The sequence below is a fragment of the Marmota monax genome, unplaced genomic scaffold (genome assembly GCF_021218885.2).
Source record: "Marmota monax isolate L192 unplaced genomic scaffold, Marmota_monax_Labrador192_F-V1.1 WCK01_AAM20220418_F8-fsc00147, whole genome shotgun sequence".
Classification (NCBI taxonomy): Eukaryota; Metazoa; Chordata; class Mammalia; order Rodentia; family Sciuridae; genus Marmota; species Marmota monax.
The window spans coordinates 252755-275660 of record NW_026693552.1 but is presented as its reverse complement, the minus strand read 5'-3'; the positions used below and the strand labels follow the sequence as shown (position 1 = coordinate 275660).

The window sequence follows — 22906 nt, the reverse complement described above, 5'->3', positions numbered from 1 at the left end:
TGATTATTTATACTGTAATTTTGTGAACCATAATTTATAACAGTGTGTTTACATCAGTCTTCTCCAAACCTATGTTTGAAATTTGAAATGGATTTAATTATTGTCATTTTAACCAGTTTTGCTCCTGAGTATATTGGTGCAGCTTATCAGAATAACATTACCCATAATACTTCTCTACCAGTATTTTCACATTTATCTCTATCTTCAGTGTTTTAATCAGTATCACATGCATATTTTTCCATTTGGAAATAATGTCATTTTCAGTTAGAACAGTCAAGATATAGACTCAGACCATACCATGCTTATAAGTATAATAACCACATCTTTACTGTGAAAAACAGAATATTACCAAATAATTGAATTGATTAATTGAATTATTTTAAAAATTCTTTTTAATCTAAAATTCTATTTTGATGAACATATACCAGTTTGCTCTAGTAGATGAATATTTACATCCCCAGGACAAAAATATAACTCTTGTGTATTATGAAAGGATAAGAATAAAGAATAAAGAAATACTAATGAAAGACTTTAGAAATATATGCCTTAAAGATGAAAAGCAATTCATCTTGTGGTATAAATATTCTCTTAAGATAAACATAATAAACACAGAAACAATAATGAAAATTTTTGTTTTAGACAATAATAATTTTTTTCAAAAGATGAGTAAAGGCAGTTACTTTTCTAAAAATCTATTCCATTTAGTAAATTAGTTTGTCAAAGATTTAAATTAAGGGTTGATGTGCACAATGGGAATAAAAAAATCAATGAAATTTATTCAAGTGTAAGCAGAGATAAAGCTCGCTGCCCACTTGCTGATACAAACTGATTGCAGAATTTTTAGGTTTACAGTCTATATGCATAAATCATGCAGTTTATACACAAAGAATAAAAGAATATTTAGTGACAATATCTCCTTGTAAAAAGGATGTACACATTTTCATAAAGAAATACGTAGCAAAGGACAGATTCACATCCATTTTGCAACAATAAAAAATATTCTTTTTTAAAACATTTTTGTTAGGTTCTTTTGAAAGTTTAATCCAGAAATTGGTGACATCTTATGCACTGTTATGAGGTAATCCCCCAGAGTTCCTTAATGTAGGAACATTCAGAGATGAATAATCTCTATGAGAGCTGTAACCTGATCAGTCCATCCTAAGTTTGAATGAACCGACTGGATGGTAACTGAAGGCAGGTGGGGCATGGCTGGATGAGGTAGGCCAGTGAAGTCATGTTCGTGTCCTGGAAGGTTTGTTCTTCATTTGGAGTCTGTTTCTCTCTCTCTCTCTCTCTCTCTCTCTCTCTCTCTCTCTCTCTCTCTCTCCTTCCTGAACCTCCTGTGAGCTGAGCAGCTTTCCTTTGCTGGGCCCCCATGATGTGCTGCCTCACATTGGGCCCTGAGCAATGGAGTTGGCCATTTGTGAATTGAGACCTCTGAAACCTTGAGCCCCAAATAAACTTCCTCTTTTAAGTTGTTCTTGTTGGGCATTTTGGTCACAGTGATGCAAAAAACCGACCAAAATGTAAATTGGTACTGAGAAGAGAGGTCATTGCTCTGACTAACTTGACCGGGTGATTTAGAAGAGTTTGGAGCTGGTTTGCAGGAGAAATTTCGAGACATTCAGACTGACAAGTTGAAAAAGTTTTAGAATGTTGTAAGTAGAACCTAATGGGAAATTCTCATGGGCGTTGTGAAGAACAGAATGTCATTAGGAATGTGATTTCTGCTCATAAAGATTCAGAAGGCAATTAAAATTCTTTTGGGAATTGAACTAGAGGCTACTCCTGTTTTATTCTGGCAAAGAAATTAACTACATTTTGCCCATGTCCTGAGAATTTGTGTGAGGACTAATTCATCTGACAGAAGAAATTGCAGGGCAGTACAACATTTAGTCAGTGTCATGGATGGTGCTGGCAGCTTTATCCAGGTTTACCGTGAAAATTTGGAACAGAAAGCAGAGTTAAAAGATGTTAAAAACTTGCAGTTTGGCCAGAAAAGTATGTAAAATTGGGAAAAGGAAGATGTGTTTGTTACAAAGATTACAGCCCCTAAAGATAGGCAAAGTACTTTGTAGACAGACATTAGGAAAGAGGCCTGAAATGCATCACAAGAATTTGCAAGACCCCTTCTACTAGAGATTCCAAGGTACAGAAGGGAAAATTCCTCTGAAAAGAGATCATAGGAATTTCCTGCTTGTCCAGGGGATTGGATGCTAAGAAGTCGTTTCACCAAGCTGAGCCATGCAAGCATTCAGAGTCCATAGCAGCCAAGATCCCAGGGGGCCCAGGTATTGCCTGAGCTGGCAGCTGAGATTGGTGTCACCCATGTGGTGCTGGTTCTTCAGGAATCCATAGTGAAATTAAGGGGCTATGGAGGTTTCTACTAAGACTTCAGAGGAAGGCCAGGGAGGCCAGACAAAATGTAGCAGGGTTGGAATCCCTAAGGATTCCTCCTTTGAGGGCAATGTATGAAGCTACAAAACTAAAGCTGAAGTTGGAATGGAGATCCCAGAAATTAAGTGATGCCAGTAACATCAACTTCTTGCTAAGAAAAGTTGCTGGCTGCAAACAGAGCTAGGCTAAAAGAGGGCCCATGTGCTTTACAAGACCAATGGGGTGGGGCTGCCCAAGTCCTTTGGTGAACACCTCTCCCAGCCCTGTGTCCTAGTTTCTGAGTGAGAAGTTAGGTAACCTGTTTTTCCAGCTGAGATTTGGCCTCGTCCCTTCTTTCTGTGCCCTTATTCCTAACTTTTGTAATGAGATGTTTATTCCATTCTACTGTATATTGAATATATGTAACATAGTTTTGATTTTTATAGGAGCTCCCAGTCAAGAGTTGGCCTTGAATCTTAGAGAAGACTTTTGACTTAAATTAGGACTTTTGGGCAGTGCTGGAACTTCTAAGTTTTGGGGGCTCACAGAGATGGACTAAATGAATTTTTCATTATGAGATGGACATGAGCTTTAGGGGCCAGGGGAGGAATGTTATGGTTTGAATATGAGTTATCCTTCAATAGTTCCTGTTAATGCAGAAATGTTCAGAGGTAAAATGATTAGATTATGAGAACTGAATCCTAATTAGTCCATCCTATTCTGAATGGACACTCTGGGTGGTAGCTCTGGGCAGGTAGGGCATGGTTGGAGAAGCTGGGTCACTGGGAGCAGGCACAGTCTGGAAGAGTTATTCTTCCTTTGGACCCTTTCTTTCTCTCTTTTGCTTTGATTCCTGACCCACCATGATCTGAGCAGCTTTCTTCCACTGGACCCTTCCCCAACAATGTGCTATATCACCTTGGGCCCAGAGCAAAAGAGTTGAGCATTTATGGACTGAGACCTCTGACACACGAAGTCCCCAATAGACTTTTCTTCTTCTAAGTTGTTCCTGATTGATATTTTGGTCACAGTGATGTGAAAGCTGTCTAAAACATGCACTACCACCATCTCTGAACTTGGCTGATGGTGACAGACCAGGTGTTTCATGGAGTAACATTGCTGAGACCATTTGTCAAGTGCTCACTGTGTCCCATGCACAGTGTTAAGGGTTTTACAAGTATTTTCTCATTGAAATATCTTGTTATTATTAGTAATAAACAGATGAGAAAAGTGAAAGGCAATAATATAAGCTTTGGTTCACTTGACTCCATGATAAGCACTGTAAAGCTAAAGCTAAATTTGAACTCTTATAAATGCATTGTTGTTATTTTCTCATATCCTTATTTAGAACTTAGTTCACCTTCTGTTCTTCATATCAATAGTAGCACTCTTTATTTTTTCATTTTTTGTCCTCTTATAAGCATTGTGCTCACCAACTTTACTTGATGAGGTAGAAAGATCTGGGATAAAATCATGGACTGTAAAAACAGAAAAGAATCTTATAGTTCAGTTACTTTAATTTCTTAACAACATGAGTAAATTTTTAGTGTGGCATGTGGATGATAAAGTATATCCTAGTTGTCTGAAGTAAGTGACAGATACTGGTGACATACAATGGGGCTGAAGTCTAGTGTAATAGCAGGCCTATTACCTTGTAACTGCTTTTTGAATCATAGTGTTTCATTTAAGCATTTTTCACAATTTCTGTTTACTTGATAGAACTAAGCATTAGCACACCTAAAAGGTAATTTCATTGTATAATGGGTCAGAATTTTCCATTTTTATTGGTCTAATATCTGAATTAATTACCTGGCTCTAGACTCAAGAGAACTTTCAAAACTGTGTCTACATCAAGGAAAGAAACTTCAGACCAATATCCCTGACAAACATTGATGCAAAAATTCTCAATAAAACAATGGCAAAATGCATACAAAAATATATGAAAAAGATAGTGTATCATGATCAAATGCAGTTCACTACAGGGAAGCAAGGTTGGTTCAACATACAGAAATCAATAAACATAATTCACCACATTTATAGACTTAAAGACAAGAATCACATGATAAGGAGAGTAACTAAGAACAGAGTAGGGACGAAGAGCATGAGAAGAAGATTAACATTAAACAGGGATGAGAGGTGGGAGGGAAAGGGAGAGAGAAGGGAAAATGCATGAAAATGGAAGGAGACCCTCAGGGTTATACAAAATTACATACAAGAGGAAGTGAGGGGAAAGGGAAAAATAATACAAGGGGGAGAAATGAATGACAGTAGAGGGGGTAGAGAGAGAAGACGGGAGGGGAGGGGAGGGAGGATAGTAGAGGATAGGAAAGGCAGCAGAATACAACAGACACTAGTATGGCAATATGTAAATCAATGGACGTGTAACTGATGTGATTCTGCAATCTGTATATGGGGTAAAAATGGGAGTTCATAACCCACTTGAATCAAAGTGTGAAATATGATATATCGAGAACTATGCAATGTTTTGAACAACCAACAATAAAAAATTAAAAAAAAAATAAAAAATAAATACAGTAAAAAAAAAGAATGGCAATTATCAAGAATACAAGTAACAATAAATGTTGGCGACAATGTGGGGAGAAAGATACTTTCATATGCTACCAAAAGTTGGTGGGACTGCAAATTGGTGCAACCCCTCTGGAAAGCAGTATGGAGATGCCTTAGAAAACTTGGGATGGAAAAACCATTAGACACAGTTATCCCACTCCTTGGTCTATACCCAAAGGACTTAAAATCAGCATACTATAGTGATGCAGCCACATCAATGTTTATAACACCTCAACTCACAATAGCCAAGCTACGGGAACAACCTAGGTGTCCTTCACCAAGTGAATAGATTTAAAAAACGTGGTATATACACACAATGGAATATTATTCGGCCATAAAGAAGAATGGCATTTTGGTGTTTTCTAGTAAATGGATGGAAGTGGAGAATATCATACTAGGCCAAATGTTGTCTCTTATATGTGGATGCTAACCCACAACAGGGAGGATGGGTAAGGGAAGAATAGGAGTTCATTGGATTAAACAAAGGGTAACGAAGGAAAGGGAGGAGGTAATAGAATAGGTAGGACAGTAGAATTAATCAGACATAAATTTCCTATCCTTATTTGAATATACAACCAGGATAACTCTGCAACATGTACAATCACAAGAAGAGGATCTTAATTAGAAAAAAAGTTATACTCTATGTATGTATAATTTGACAAAATGCATTCTACTGTTATGTATAAATAAAAAGAATAAATAAAAAATAAATAAACACATTTTACAGTATTAAAAATACTGAGTCTAGATATTACAGTTATAAAGTTGATTTTGTTAAGTAATTATACATGTTACTTCTTTTTCATGTACTACCTGAATGCTCAAATACATTTTGTATTTGTGTAATTTGTACTAAAAGCATTTCTGCTTCAATAAATGTTACCTTTATTTGTGGGCACCCTGATGTTTATGTAGTTGAACAATAATTAAATTTAGCACTTTATATATGCTAAGAACTTTTATGAATGTCCTTATTCATTACATTGTGACTATCTTTACCCATAGGGAAAGAGAAGCTTATGGAACTTAAGAAATTCACCCTAGATGGTGCATGTATTCATGAAGTGAATGGAGAATTGAACCACAGTCTGGGGTATTAACTATTCATTCATTTGTTGAACACTTATTCCATGATGGGTGCTGGCTTTTCACATAAACAATGAAAAATTTGTGGAACTTCCTCATGGTTTTTCTAGGCTAATGAGAGGTAGACACTTAACATTCTATATGAATATTTACTAACAGAGGAAAGGGTTATGCAGGAAAAGCAGAGAACCCAGTAAAATGCTACATAAAAGGAACTTTCTCTATTCCCAGGATCAAGGACGACTCCTAGGGAAGTCTTGAGGTTTAAAGGACAAGAAATATGAAATAAAGAAGCAAAGGATGGAGAGTGGGGGTGGAGAATATTTTAGGGTAGGGAACAGCTAACAAAGTCCCAGAGCGTTTAAGACCCAGGAATAAAACCAGTGCAAGAACTAGTGGAAAAGTGGAGGAAGGGAGATGGGCATAGCTGCCTGTAGAGCTGTGATCTAGTTTTCTGAAGGACTTAGGTCTCTTTTAAGGGTAGTAGAAGACCATAGGTTTTTTACATTCCTATTTTTCTTCTGGGGAGCGGAACGTGAGGATTAGTCTCTTCTTCTCCACCCCTTATCTCTTCTGTAACTTCTTTTTCCTGCGCCATCTTGCTTTTCTTCTCCTCCGCTGCCCCATCATTAGCATACTGTCCCTTTTTCCTCTCCTCACCCTTCACCTCATTAATTCATTAACATGTCTCCTTCAGTTCTTCCTCACTTCCACTTACTGACAGTCTACTGGTCCTTTACATTTTAGCACTGTACCAGTCATATTCTCATTTTTTAATTTTCTGATGTTGTGTTTGTGTGAACTTCTGAGGAGGGAGACCAGCCTCATAGGTTCACGACCCTCATGAGGCCCAGCATAGGGCAGTTCCCCCAAAGAAAGGCTTCTCAGATAAATGGGTGAATTTATTGTTGTGTTACTTTAAAGTGGAGAATAACTTGGGCTGGAGCCATAAAAAAGATTTGGTAAAACTAAAAAGAGCAGGGAAAGTACAGTAAATTCTTGGAAAATTGACTCATATATTAGAAGTAATAATGTGGAGACTTTACCCTCCCCCCCCCCACACACATGAGGGTATATATACACACAATATACAGGTATTATATTTTATATAATGTTGTATAGTTTGTTTTCCAACATGAATTGAAGCCAAATTCTCTTATAAATTTTATTGTTAAACATGATATAGTGTTCTTCTATTTCTCATTTGAAAGAATTTAAATCATATTAGTTTATACATTATCCTTAAGTTACAATCTGCCAACACCAAGTGAACCTTTAGATAGTAACCCAAATATCTCTATTACACTTTTCTAATTTTTCAACTATTATCTGTAAGAAGGACATTACACAGAACATAGCTACTAAAAAGAAGTTATGTAAGTATAATCTTAATCAATTACACTAAAAATGAGCAGATTTGTCTATGTATATAGTTATTCAAAATAAATTGTTTAATAATTTCTTCATTTTATATATGGTTGTCCCTTAATCTGTAGTGAATTGTTCCTGGACTTTTCACAGGTACCATAGTGCACTGATGCTCAAACCCCAGCCATAATAAGCCCAACTACAAACATAGCAAATGATCTGCAGTTGGTTGAATTCACAGATGTGGAATCCACATATACAAAGGACCAACTGTACAAGTTGCTTTAAGACCATTTTATGCATGTGCATTTGTTTTTATAACAAAGAAAAGCTGTAGTTTTAAATTTTTGTGAAGTAGTAATATTTAATCGTTTTATATCCGATAAAAATGTAAACCTAGTTGCTTGTAAAGTGTAATTGTTTTCATAATGCTCATTTTAAATTTAAAAGGAACTGACGATTTTACACTAAGATTGCTTAATGTTATTAACTGTGTTTGCTATCCCTATATGCATCCATGAAAAAAATCCATAAAATATGTTTATGTAGGTTATTTATCAGCTAGATTAAGCTTTTCATTATTTCTAATGTTTATGAGGTGAGTATATAGGAATCTGCATCATTTATTATGAGTTTCCTATATTTGGTTTCTGACAGTTTTATAATCTCTCATATTTCTAAATCAAAGGACTCTTAGACATCTACTACACAGTGTTCACACTGAACTAGAATTCGTTGAATGCAAAAATTATTGTTTTCAGAAGAACTGAAAATTAAGTTTGTCAACAAAACATCATTCTATGTGTGAACAGATATATTATCTATGAAAGTACACAGCACCACTTTTATTAAAGCATGACTCAAACTAATTAATCTATTTTAGTACTTCATTCCAATCTTATCAAAGTCCTTGTTTAACACTATCCTTTTTCCCTGGTCAACTGCCTAGATTGATTGGATTCAGTGTTCAAAACAATTAACTACCAATTAATTAATAGCTTACTAATAATTAATTTTCACAAATCAAATTTTTACAGTAAAGTGAAAAGAAATAAGTGTGGACTCTATCCATTCTTGGTTGGTTTACTGTCTTGACAATGTGTCTTCATGTATTATTTAATGACCTTGGGAATCATGTTATATCTAGAAAGAAACAGTCTGTGCTTAAAACACTTCATGGAAGATAAATGTCTCATTTTTTATATAGCACACTTGAATAAAATGGGTACTGAGATAATTAAAAATAGTATTAGTTCAGGCAGATCTTACACAGTAGAAAAATTATAGAATATTCACTAATTATATGCAATTAAAGCATATATAACCAGTTTACCTGCCATAAAATTTAGGCCATGATAAACAGTAAGTAGGGTGATTGCACACCAAGGGAGAAAAATGAATAAAACTTTGCTTCATAATTAATAACTGCCTACAACATAAAATATTTTTAGAGTTCATAATACTATTTCCATTATGAAAATAGCATTTAACTATTCAATTGGGGGAGATTAATTAAGCATTGTGAAATATATAGAGCACCTATACTTAGAATTTAATTAAGTATTATTGATTTGATGATTATCTGGTAAACTTCCAAGCGCAAACTTCAGGAAAATGAGGGAGTTGCCAATAAAATGTTAATGTCCACCATGTGGGGGAAATGATGAAATATTATCTAATGGGATAATGGAGAATTTTGGCTATTACATTGATAAAATACATAGGAATTTTTTTGGCTTGGTTTATAATAATTTGGCAAGTAATGGAAAGAGGTCAAAACAAGTTGCTTTAGAAGTTCTCAATCAAAGCTTGTGACTCTGAGCCAAAAGAGATCAAGGAGATAAATTCTAAATAAATGTCAAAGATGGTACTTTTTAAAGTTTGTTAGAAATTGGAATTGTAGGTCAAGAGTCTCAGACATTTTTCCTCTAACATAGACAACTGACTAAATATCTTTAACAAACATTATTCTACGGATGCTTTGGGCAGGGCATTATTACGCTTAGTAGTCATAAGAGGAGAATTAATGATGGTAAAATAGTTAAACTTCAGATATGAAACCTTTTAATTACATTATTACTAAAAGATTGCATAAATATTTAAAATTATGAATTTAGAATAGTCATTAAGTTGCCAAACATTAAGAGTTTAGGTTTAACCTTTGCCTATTTTAAGAAACTGCCAAAAACACTTATTCTCCCTCTGAATCAAACCTTTTTGTAGATATTTTGTGTCCTGTGAAATTACAAACGTGTGAATTTGTCACTTGATTAAACAGAAAGTTAATCTGGTTTAATTCTGCTGCCTTTAAACATTAAAATGAAAACAAATAATTGTCATTCAATCATAGGTCTGCCCCTTTTTGTATAGAAAAGTTTTATAGATAGATGTGTGTGAGTGTCACTATATATTTGTATGTATATGTATGTTTGTAGGCTTCTATTTTGTATCTATATTTTCAATTGTAATGTATTCACTCATTGCATCTGTGATGGCTGTATACTGACTCTGGCCTGTCTTTCATCTGTCATCTAATGTTGTATTGAGGTGTACAGGACGTCTTGGCATCTCAATGGTTGTCAGGAAGAGCATAAAAGTACACTACCAGAATCACAGAGAACTCAGTCTTATGGTCTTATAACTTGAGCTTGGTGCTGGAACCAACTCAGATAAGAAGCTTTACATAATTTATCAAGTACACGGTATTTTGCCTTCAATCCTTTATTGAATTACTTATAGCTTCTCTAACAATTGTATCTTTTTTTAAACTACCAAATTCAGAAAGTAAAATTACTCTTCAGTAAAAATTCTTGGAAATCTCAATTATACTTAGAAAAGAAAAAAAAAAATGTAGTTACCTGGAAATCATTTCAGAGTCTCTACATTATGGTAATAGCCTTTTTCAACTCTTACATTCTAAGCTATTATGTCAGAAATTTGCCAATATTGAGAAAAATGGTTGGGCTCCAACCATTCAGGTCAACTTAATGCTCGGTATTCATTATTGACATAGATTGTATATCCATGTATTTGAAACTCTTGAGACAGCTTTCACCTATGATAACTTTTAATGCTTTAGAAATGGGGTCATGTTGAGTCATAATTTAAGAATTTCTAGTTGATACCACTACTGAGAAGCAAGAATATGGAAAAGACAGTGAAATAATAGAGTCAGAAAGCAGGAAGTACAATTACTTTACATTACCATTCTAATTATATCCCCCAATTCAAAAGTGACACAAACAATTAATGACAAAAAGATTTACTGTGTATGACATCAAGTCTTAACTTTCATAGTTCAGGTAGTACATCGTGGACATGACTCAAATTATTCCTTTTAATCTAAGTCTTTCAGATGTTGAGGTCTGAAAAAAATCAATCATTGAGTTACTGCTGAGATTAATAGCTACAAATCTGTGGAGAAATAAACAATTTGTTCCTTTAACTGATGCAAAATTGATTTAGGGAAAAATAAAACTTCAGCAGAGGCAACCCTGGGTAAGAGGAGAAAACAGAATATAGGGAAGCAAGTTTTAATTCTAAAAATGTTCCCAGCCTCCACTTCTTCAAACACAATGATACTAGAATCTGGAAGCTTTAAATTAACCAGAAACTAGTATAGCTGCTTAATGATTAGGGCAACAACTGATCCTTGGAGAAAGCCACCATATGCATTTCATAGCCCTTCCAAAGTGTGCCTTACTTTGGGGTAAATACTGCTAACTTATGCAGGGCACAATGTAAGTATTTTTAGATTCTTTTGAACAATTCTCATGAAATGAGGAAACTAAGGCTGTCAATATACAAAATAACTTCAAAAGCTGAGAACTAAAGGCTTTTCCAGATGAATATCATCTATGGACACTTGTGAGTATGTTATGTGATTTAGGTATGTGATGTCCCCCCAAAGTGGGACAATGCAAGAAAATACAAGGATCCTTAGAGGATTGCCAGAGCTTTAACCTAATCAGTGGATTGTTACATTGACATGAATTAACTAGGTTATAACCATACACAGGTAGGGTGTGCCTTGAGAAAGAGGGTTTTTTGTCCCTGGTGAGCAGAGCTCTCTCTCTGCATCTTGATGGCCACATCCGGAGCTGCTTCTCTCTGCTTTGCTATTTCTTCTCTTCTCTTTTTTTCCTGTATTTGGTGATGCTGGGGATTGAACTCAGGGCCTCCCACTGCTAGGCAAGTGCTTTTACCACTGAGCCACATCTCCAGCCCCTCTGCCATACTCTTTTACCATGATGTTCTCAGTCCCAGAGCTATGGAGTCAGCTGACGATGAACTGAACCTCTGCAACCACTAGCTAAAATAAACTTTTCCACCTTTGTGCTGCTCTTGTCAGGTCTTTTGGTCACACTGGCACAAAGCTGACTAAAATAGAGTATAAAAAAGCAAAAGAGGGCTGGGGTTGTGGCACAACCGGTAGCGTGCTCGCCTAGCACGTGTGAAGCACTGGGTTCGATCCTCAGCACCACATAAAAATAAAATAAAAGTATTATATCCACCTAAAACCAAATATTAAAAAAAGCAAAAGATGTTTCTCATCAACAAACTATATCATAGTTACTGAATGCAAAAGATAACTTTACCAGCCATGGAGTACTTAGCAAAGCTTACTGGTAGGTAGTGATTGTCTAAGCTGGTTCCTGAAGGAGGCACAGAAATGAGCTAATGGTTAACCTAACACGATTCTGAATTCCAGAGACCCATTTTCATAGGCCTGAAAGAGAATCTATATGACAAACATATAGTGATTTCATGCCCTAATTTCTTATACCTTGTTCTCCTACTTACTTATTAACTTCTTTCCTAAATATCCAAGAATATTTTAAGCTAGAATATTAAATAATTTTTCTTTCAAGATCAAATACATTTTCATGTCCACTCAAGTACAATCTTTTCAACACTAGCCAGGGGTCTAGAAAACTGGGATGTTGAATAATCTGCAAAATATTTCTGTCTAGACAATGAATAAATAAACCAATTCTAGGAACCTCCAAGGAATATCATGGGTACAGCTTCTTTGGGAGACTCTACCCATTTATCATATTTGAATGGATTATATATTTTATAAATGATTATTAGAAAAAGACTAGTTCTGTATAAATAATTCTGTGAGGACAAATTCAGCGCCACACAAAAAAAATATTCTGACCACTTTTAAAATTCAAGTAACCATTTCCCCCTTGTCACCTAAGCAAATCCAGGGATGTGGCAAAGTAAATGAACATTCCCTCAGACCCCAATTAAAAATAAACATTTTCTAAATTTTTTGTTTATTTCATTTATGAGCCAGTCTCTATTATTGAGATTATAAATTAGATAGAATTAAATATTTCATGTAGTTTGTATACAGTTAGAGATATCTTATTTTTGATACTTTATATTATTATATTTGATGATTACATAAAATAAAATATAAAAATATTACATTTGTAAAAATATTTTCTGATAGTACAGGAAGAGGATAGGTTATGACTGTGCTATACATTTAAAAACAAACTTGGGTTTAAAGATGTTGCACAAGTATGAGGAAATAAAGTTGTGAAACAGACTTATCTACATGAATGCAGCAGAGGTGACTTCAAAGTCAAAATTTCCATTGCCTCTAGAGCCTATTAAGAAGACAGATACTAGCAATTTGAAGAACAATGTGTGTTTACTTAAGGAAATACACCCAGCTGTTCCTCTAAGGTAGTTTCAAGTTCACTGGGGGTCAAAAGGATCATATAAAATATAACACTTTCCAATGATAAGTAGCCTAAGGCATGAAACATTACAAAAATGCATGCTGCACACTCTAAAAGGAATTTAAGGAACTAGATGAGGATTTTTATCTTTATTTTAAATATCAATGAAGTTTAGATACGACAGAATATCAATAAGAGACTGTCAAGAGCTTCTTGAGTCAATATTAACACATATAGAATGTAGTCCTACAGAACTAAAGCTGTCAGAGATCCCATAGTCAGAATGAAAGTGTGATTTTGTAAATAATCGTGAAAAACTAGTAACTAGAAAAAGGAAAATGAATCAAAAGGTTATACCAAACAATTTAGCTTTCTAGACCAAGATGAATATGACAACTCACAAGAATTGCTAAAATCACTGCAGAACTCTTCACTTTCCTAAGTCTCAGAAACCTTTTGTTCTTTTGCAGAAAAAAATAGCACATGCAGCAAATACATACATTTGGGTATTTTCTTTGCACATTAAGTATATAAAATTTTGACCAGCATATTTATTTCTGTTTTATATGTTTCAAATAAAAGGATACTAGTCAAACACCACATTTTGATTTTTAAAGTTAATTTCTTATTTTCTTTAGGGGACATTTGAGGTTGTTTTTCAGCCTAGTCAATATTCATACTTTAGTTTAATTTTGGATGTTTAATTTCCTGGAGATTAGATCTCAAAATTATAAATTTCGGTCACAAATTGCAATGAAAATGAACTCTTACAGATTATTGAATTATTATATTGTTACATGTTTGCTTATTGTTGTTATAGATATTAATACCAATCATATACAACAAAATCCTTAAAATAGTACATGAACATATAGTAAGAACTTAATATATGCCAAATGTTATTTGTGTCATTTTATTATTATTACTAATTCATTTACAATTATCCCATTGTCCATTTGGAATAAAATGATGTTCAAATGATAAAATTATGTAACATTAGAATTCACATTCTTTTAAAAATATTTTAAGTTTAGTGGTGGGTAGACAGCCTCTGGAAAATTTCGGACAACCTTTAAATCTTAGATACATCACTCAGAGAAAAAATTCAATTCATCTATGTTGATAAGATTTTCCATTTCATTATAGGAGAGTTAACCTTATATTATCTAAAGAACAACAATAAATATATTCCCTGCTTAATTACATATATTTTTTTAATACATCAAGTGGTCATCCTCAGGTTAATTACAAATGCCTTTGACTTTTAATGCTAATTAGTTCTGAGGTAATGAGTTTTTGTACACCTGAATCCCCTTTTCTTGTGCACTGGTGTTTAGATACAACCATATGAATTTTTCATTTTTAGGACTCACAAAAATGTCAATTTCATATGGATCAATCAAATAGACTTTCCCCCAAACACCAGATCCAGATCATGGTTTTTAAGAAAGTTGCTTTCTGTCCCTTCAAAGATGGGACACAATCGACCATGAAAAGAGTATTTCCTATCCCACTTTCTATTTATGCTCATGAATGATCACCTTTTCTTATAATCATATCAAAGTTATGTTTATAACAGGATTTCATTTTATTTTTGTTTTTTACTTTTTAATTGACAAAGACAATTGTATATCTTGATAGCACATACAATGATGCATTGGTATTTATATACATTTTGTAATGGCTAAATCAAGCTAATTAATATATTTGTTTTCTCACATGTTCATCCTGTTTTTTGTGGAGAAAATATTTAAAATAAACTCAGCAATTTTCAAGCATTCAGCACATTGTTATATCTATAGTTACCATGTTTCACAGCAGATATCTTGGATTTATTCTTCCTATGTAACAGAAATTTTATATCCCTTGACAATACATTCCCCCATCCCCACAGCCTCTGAAAGTCACTATTCTACTTTCTGTTTCTGTGAGTTCTGCTTTTTGAGATCCCACAAATGAGATCATGCAGTATTTATCCTTCTGTGCATGATTTATTTTACTTAGGATAATAGCTTCCAGGTTCATCCATGTAGTCACAATGACAGAATTCCCCTCCTTATTAAGATTGCATAGTGTTCTATTATGTACATACACCACATTTTCTTTATCCATTCATGTGCTGATAGACATTTAGGCTGCTACTGTATCTTGACTATTGTGAATAATTCTGCAAAGAACAGGGAAGTGCAGATAACTTTATGGGAAAGCTGATTTTATTTGCTTTGAGTATATAACCAGAAGGGGAATTACTGGATCATTTAGCAGTTTTTTTTTTTTAAATTTTTTTGAAGAATCTCCATAGTGGTTTCCATAATAACTATACCAATACCAATTTACATTCCCACAAATAAGAGTAAAAGGTACCTTTCCTCTATGTCCTTACCACAATGTGTTACTTTTGCCTTTTTGGTAATTATCATTCTAATGGAGGTAAGGTGATATCTCACTAATTTGAATATCACTAACGTGATGATTAGTGATATTCAACTTTTTAATATACCTGTTTGACATTTGCACGTCTTCCTTTTAGAAATGACTTTTTAGGTCCTTTATCCATGTTTCAATTAGGTTATTTGTTTTCTTGCTATTGAACTCTTTGGGTTCATTATACATTTTGGATATTAACCTGTTATTAAATAAATGGTTCAAAAAACAGACAAATGGAACAGAGTCAAGAACCCCAAAGTAAATTCCGCATATGTATATACAGCTGATTTTTGGCACAGGTACCAAGAACACGCATGGGGAAAAGAGTCTCTTCAGTAAGTAGTATCAGGAAGACTGGATGGTGACATGTAGAAAATGAAATCAGATCTCTCACCACAAACTGGATCTCTTACCACATAAAAAATCAACTCAAATGGATCAAAGACTCAAATGTTGATCTATAACCATAAACCCACTAGAAGAAAATAAGGAAAAAGTTCCTGACTGTGGTCTGGATAACAAAAGCAAAAATAGATGGAATTTCACTGAATTAAAAAACTTATACGTGGCAAAATAAGAAAAAATTAACAGAGGGAAGAGAGAGGCGTGCAATGAGAGAGAACATTTCTGAATAATATGACTGTGTAGAATGGTATCTGCCTTTAAGGACAGTCTTATTTTGCTAAGTGCCTGGTTGTTTCACATGTCTAATTTATGTTTTATAAATACAAATCCACATTTTTTAGTGGAAATATTCTTTGAAGAGATAAATGACAGAGACCATTTACTTTTACACCTGGGGCAGAGGTAATGCCATGGATTTTATGCAAGTCTAGAGATAAATGTAGCATAGAGTCTTGAAAAAGAGAATCTAAAGATATGTGCTAGCCAAGTTGTTTTGGAAAATAGAGAAATTAAGAGAAAAAACTACCCATGCTTGTCGTTTATGAAAAGAAACTTTGTGAAGAGCATTGTTAAGTAGAAAAATGCAAAGAATAGATGGGGGCGGGGAGAGAGAGTGAAAATAGGTGCTCCTGAAGACAGAACCAGCTATTGGCCAGAGCCTGTAAAAGTCTGTGATTTAGGGTATGAGGCAGACCAATATGTATTTCCATTTAAGGTCAATTTGTATCAGGGGTGTTATCAGTCAGCCTTTGTACATTTCTGCTCCAAGGCTGGCGTCTACGGTCCCATTGGGCATGCTCAATCAGACCATCCTGATGCTATCCATGCAGACAAAATTCCATGGAGGAATGTATAAAACTACAATTTCTCAATCCATACAAGTTATAAAATTCATATTAGAATTTTAGAGAAAAAAAGGCTGGAGGAATGTCAGGTATCATATCAGAATTCCCAGCGAGCATCAGTAACAAAGAAATCAAGGACTGAATTTAATAGTGTTCTCTGGGGAGCCTTTACCGACCACACATGAAATCATATTGTTAATGTAAAAAATTTAAAAAAGTGTTTTAAAATCTAGATGTATCTGGGTATATAATAGAGAACATCAACATCTGAGATATGAAATAATTTGTGAATTAGTAGTTAATGGATCATTTTGCCTTAACAGTTTTGCAGCATCAATATAAAGGTTTGTTTTGAATAATAGCCCATTTCTGTCTTGGTACTTAATTTGTAATAGATAATTGCAGTAAATACTTAGCGTAAAAACTTGTCTAAAGCACACTGTTGTAATAAATATGTTACAGTTAAAACAACTCATTTTGTAATAATTACAGACCACAAAACCTATTATCCATGTTGACCAAAGAGGCAATAATTCTATTTCAACTGAGATTGGCAACAGCTTTGTCGATGCCAATGACTTAAGAAGCCTTATAATGATTCTATCAAACTATTAATTTTATTTCCTCTGATAGATTTTTAAAGACAGAAAGAGATAATATATCAATAATGCAAGCAATTTATAAGAAGATATTTTGGAAAACACTCCTGGTTCAAATAATATATTTCTCCCCTTTGGATGGCTACAGTTTGATTCAATTTTCTATATTGATGTTTAGATGCCTTGCCTAGTATGGTTTACAAGTATATATCCACATGCAGAAGAAAAAAGTCATATCTTGAGTAAAGAACAATTTAAAAATCATTCGGATAATTGTTATTTTAATAAAAATTACAGGAGTCACTTAATGTTTGGATAGTGATTCTTAAAAGGCAATAGATAACATATTATGCCTGAATTCAGTTGCAAATAAAATTAACTATTCAATTAAAGTATATGCTATCAGTTTTATTCTATTTACCCAATGCTCCTGAGAATTTTTGATATCATCTCTTTTCATTCATTTTAACCCCTGAACTCCTTGCTCCTGTTTTTACCCTCACATCCTCAGAGACTTTGCTTATGTGGTTTCTACTTGGAACTATGCAGGGAAAAAAAAATAAAAAACAAACAAACCAGAACCAGCTCCTTCACTCCTTTCAGGTGTCTGTTCAAATGTCACCTATTTTAATAAGAATGGCTTTTCCCAACTACCCTATAGAAAACAGAAATAACCCATTTCACCATCCAAAACTCCTTTCCCCCCTTACTTGCTTAATTTTTCTCCATAGCACTTAGCATCACTGGCATATCATGTGTCATCTTCTCATCTCTAACAACATGTTGTTGAGTTCACTGTGACAGCCCTAGCATTAGTAATAGGTGATTAAAACAACACATTGTTCAATGTGTAAGCTTCATTAGACCAGTATGGATTACTTTGGACAAAGCAATGCATTATGCACCAAGAATGGATCTAACAAGATTTAAAAATACTTCATATGAAACAAACTTAGAGATTAGTGGAATAAACAGATAATTTTCAATGTCCAAGAACTTACATAAAAATTAAAAATAAAAATTACAGTACACCATCTGAGAACAGAGAAAAGACAGTAATTTGACTTGGATGCTAGGGAGACCTCTACGAAGGATGCAGTATTTGAGTAAAACCTGAAGATGATTCCTACACGAAGATGCAGGTGAAGGCCATCTAGCAACATGAAGGCCAACAGCCAAGTTATGGAGATAGGAGAGCATAGAGTCAACATGGAGGACAATCCTTAGCCTGATAAAGGCTGGATAACAGGAAGTAAGCAGGGAATCAGTAGATGACAATTATGGAAATGTCTGTTCTAAGGTCATGTTTCTATTCAGTGATTTTCAACCTCTGTGAATATGAGAATTTTTTAAAACAATGAAATATGATGACATCTGCATGTGATATAAAAGCTATTACAATATCAGTTTTTAAAGATTATTTTTTTGATTGGCACATAATATTTGTACATATTTATGAGGTACACTGTGATGTTTTGATTCATGTACATATTAGGTAGTAGTAGCATCTTCTAAATACATGTTTCCATTAAACATATTTTAGAACTTAAGGTATAACATTTATGTGGGTCAGTGTGTCTATACACATGTGTGTATGCATATGCATATATATTTCTTCATTTTACTGGCAATGATAAACATTCATATGAATTTTAGGGCCCCTTTAAGTAATTCCATGGTCACCCATGGATTAGAAACACATAAACCCACAGATCCACAGCCAATATTCATCAGTGAAAAACCACTAAATATCTTTAAGGCCTCTGTTGTGGGAATATTGAGGGTATGAGATGGAAGAAACCTTAGAAAATATCTTCCCAGCCAATCGGCTAAAGTAGCAGAAGAAAAGATTGCAACCCACAGAGATAATAGGTATTGGCCAAGGTTATAAGTAGAGAATTGGATGTCTAAATTCAGGTTCCCGAAGTGATCTCATCAAGAATTTCTATGATACAATGGGTAAGATGGGTAAGCTCACCCAAACATGTTATTAGCGATCAAAAATGAACATCTGATCCAATTCAGTAAATAAGATGAAATGTTACACACCTAAACCTAGATTTACACTGTTTTCTTTGATGTGGTATGAGGATTGTGGTATTCCAAAAATATTCTGTATTTAATACCACATAGTTTCTACTCTAGTTTTCTTCTAAGTCTGTTTCAAGAACATATTCAATTTTTAAAAGAAAGTATCTCCATGTATTTTGTAAAAGTCAGAAAATGTTTTCTCAAGGTCATCTATCTAAGCATCTCTTGTTTTGCACATAAAATAAATTTTTGAGAATTTAAACATAAATTACACATTCTCATAAAGATCTTTACAATATACACAAAAATGAATATTAAAACAAGAGTAAAAAGTTATTTATACCAATCATGATTCCCAAATCAAATGATTTATAAAAATAGGTATACATGAATTAGACTTCCTTAAAGTGATCTCTACCTGTTTGTCTCCAACAAAATCAATATCTAACATATGCAAAAAATTTTAACACCACTCAACAAATTCTCTAATTAAAAGCCATTATGCAGTCAGGCACAGGTAAGACCTCTTCTCTGAAGGAACACTGAGAGGCTGTCTCTTTTCTACAGCAATTCTCTGAGAAACAAGAAAAGGGGTATTTTCCCCAAATCTCCTCTCCTTCTCTTATATGGATAATTATAAATAACCAATCTACATATGAGTGATGGATGGATTTCAAAAATCCATATGAATTTCCAAAGGCTTAAGTGCAGTTTATACTCTAAATTTTCTATAGTAAGCATCTTTATTCTCCCTTTCTTCAAACCCCTAACATAGTCATATGCACCTTTCTTCTTCCTTTTCCAGGTGCTCTAGAAGGAAGTTGCATTATTTTTACTAAAGGACATTATATTACATCTTTAGAAAATGAGAAAATTAGAAAGTTGATTTATGTACCATTTCAATTTTAAAGAAAATCACAAGAATACTTTGCTCCCCCACTTCAGTGAGATTTTGTTAAGTGTGCAATTATTGCCTTAATTGGAATACAACTGCCTGAAGGTGAGTTTATGCCTTTTACATGATCAAACACACACATAAAAGACATGATTGAAAATTGGAAATGCCTTGGGTTTTGGTTATTGGATAATTTAGGCATTTTTATATACCCATTGGATAGCAAGCAATTGTAGTACATTCCACTTTCACAAATAATATTAGTGTACGATAGAAATTCATTTAAGGATTCTATTTGCTTTCATTGCTAAGCTTTCTATACTTTAATTTTATTATATTCCTGCTGTCAGATATTTTATATTATTAGAATGTAGAAACAGTTAATTCAACATAACACAGCTCACTGTTACAATTAAACATAAGTAACACATAGTTTTTTTTTAAACTAAACCATTCCAGCACACCCTACTGTGTTCATGCCTGTATAATTATACATCTTCTGAACTGTCTCATGTAATTCACAATTTCTTCCTGCTGTTTAATCGCAGACTTCAGCAAGCACATTTTAGGGGAGAGACTCAGTACAATTTTTCTGTGAATCTTTTATTTGCCATATGCATTAAGGCAATGATTACCCACAAGGGGGGAAAAAGATGAGGGGGTGTATAAACGATACAGAAGTAAAGGTGCAAGATGGTTTTCAAGTACGTGCATAATTTAGATTCATTCTTGTAGGAGGAAAATCACAAGAAAATTAATCAGTGATGTATTTGTAGACTTCACACCAATCATTTTTATAAGAAAAAAGTAACGGTTGTATGTTGTTTTTTGATCACAAGAAAGAACTGGTATCAAAAAGCAATCAGGCATAGGGAATCAAACTGGCAGCACTACTCCCTCAGAGCTTTCTGTGGTGCATCAAACTTCTTTGAACAAGAAAAAATGTTAGTGTTCAGGTCTTAAGTGAAAACAAACTAAATAATAAGTTATCACAGTAAAAAATTACATTTCCATCATATCTTGGCTTTTTGATAGACTAACAGTTGCTGATAATCTTTCTGTTTTTAAAAACAATAGATAACATCTAAACACATCATAAAGAATAATGAAAAAGCTTGAACTTGGACTATAGAATAAGTTGACATTACCTGTCTGTGACAGTAAATAAAGTCAATGGCAGGCCATTTTGGGTTCAATATGGTAATATTTACTTTACACAAGAGATAAAGTGCTAAAGAGTTGGATGTACCAGAAAAAAAGGTGTGATTGGAAAGCTTTCCATAGGAGGCAAATGGCTTTACCACAGACAGTTTTATTCTAAGACCTGTGCTTAGCTAAATCCTGAAGGTTTTCAGTTCTATAATCGTCTCTGTTGTGGACTTTAGGCCAGAGTAACTGTGCTGCTCCTTCTCAGTAAGAATCAGTTCCTTTGGGGTGGACTGCAGATGACTCTTTTAACCCTTTGAAACTGTACCCGTAGTGAATCATGTTACAAATACGCTCTGGAGCAAGAAGTTTGGCAATGAATATCCTGCTAAACATTCAGCCTGTCATTCACGATTAATTCTTTCCCCTCATTCTGAACTATTTTATTTTCCCCTGAGAGTTGTAATTGAAATTGGATGAATAAATAGAAGTTTTAGGCTAGCATCCCAAGCCTTTCAATAGAATTCCAGGAAAGAAAATCTATCACTCCTAGAAAAGCGAAAAGGAAACTGTCCAGTGATCATGCCTGAATGAAGGATGCTGAGCTGGACTGAAATTGCATTTGATCTGTTTCTCTGTTGATTTTGTAAACCTTTCCAAGGGTTTCCATAGTAACAAGCGAATTAGCCCCTCTCCCCTCAACATCTTTCAAGCATGTTACAGGGATAAAGAGAAAGGTTAGGGTAGAAAGAGCTATAAAATCTTTTCTACTACCAGGATGTATCTGAAAAAGTCATGATTAGTCTTTTAAGAAATCAAGTATGTTTACCACCACAATCATATGAAAAAGTTGGGTCAGAATCTACTTACATCTCTGATGTCTGCGTTTGCTCCTGTACATGGTCATTCTGAAAAAAATAAATCCGACTTTCTAAGAAGTAATTGGTTTGACCACGGAGACAAAGAGACGGGTTGTGCTCCTGCTTTGCAGTAAGACTGTTGCTCACTGACAGAAGGTAACCAGCAATCACACAGTGAAAGCCAGGGTAATACCATTCTCATAAAATTACAGGGGAGATGCTATAGCCTGTAACTACTCTATCCAATGCAAATCTTTTAGAGAAAATTGTATTTTTTAAAAATGTCTTTCTAACTGATATCAGTTAAGTTCTCTAGTAAAATCTGCACTATTTAAAGTACTGTGCTTTAAGTAGTGTTGAATTAAGAATAGATTCATATGCTTATTAGCAAGAATAGTAAAACAAAATATAAATATAAAAACCCTTGTTTGGTATTTACAAACATTACAGGCTTTCGTTTGGGTTTATTTATCTTTTAGCCCCTCTAGAATATTGAGATTTGTATTTTATTCTGAAACTGCTAAATTCTCCTTCTCTGAGCCCCCTTTGCACTTTGTATATTCAATCACTGAAGCAATTATCACTTTTAGTTTTGTCTATT

The 22906-nt window shown here is 34.0% G+C and overlaps 1 protein-coding gene across 8 annotated transcripts in view; it reads right to left on the bottom strand.

Moving 5' to 3' along the window:
- Nucleotides 1–22906, bottom strand: part of Ralyl (RALY RNA binding protein like) — a 441521-nt gene that overhangs the window by 178584 nt on the left and 240031 nt on the right. The window contains exon 1 of one of the 8 annotated variants that reach the window (XM_046458645.2): nucleotides 22316–22463. The exons of 6 other annotated variants lie outside the window; for them this stretch is intronic. In XM_046458645.2, coding sequence (XP_046314601.1) covers nucleotides 22316–22352 — 37 coding nt within the window. In that variant the 5' untranslated portion in view covers nucleotides 22353–22463. Of the gene's footprint in view, nucleotides 1–22315; nucleotides 22464–22906 lie in introns of those variants that run through there. One more of the 8 variants, XM_058583706.1, reaches the window with a different exon arrangement.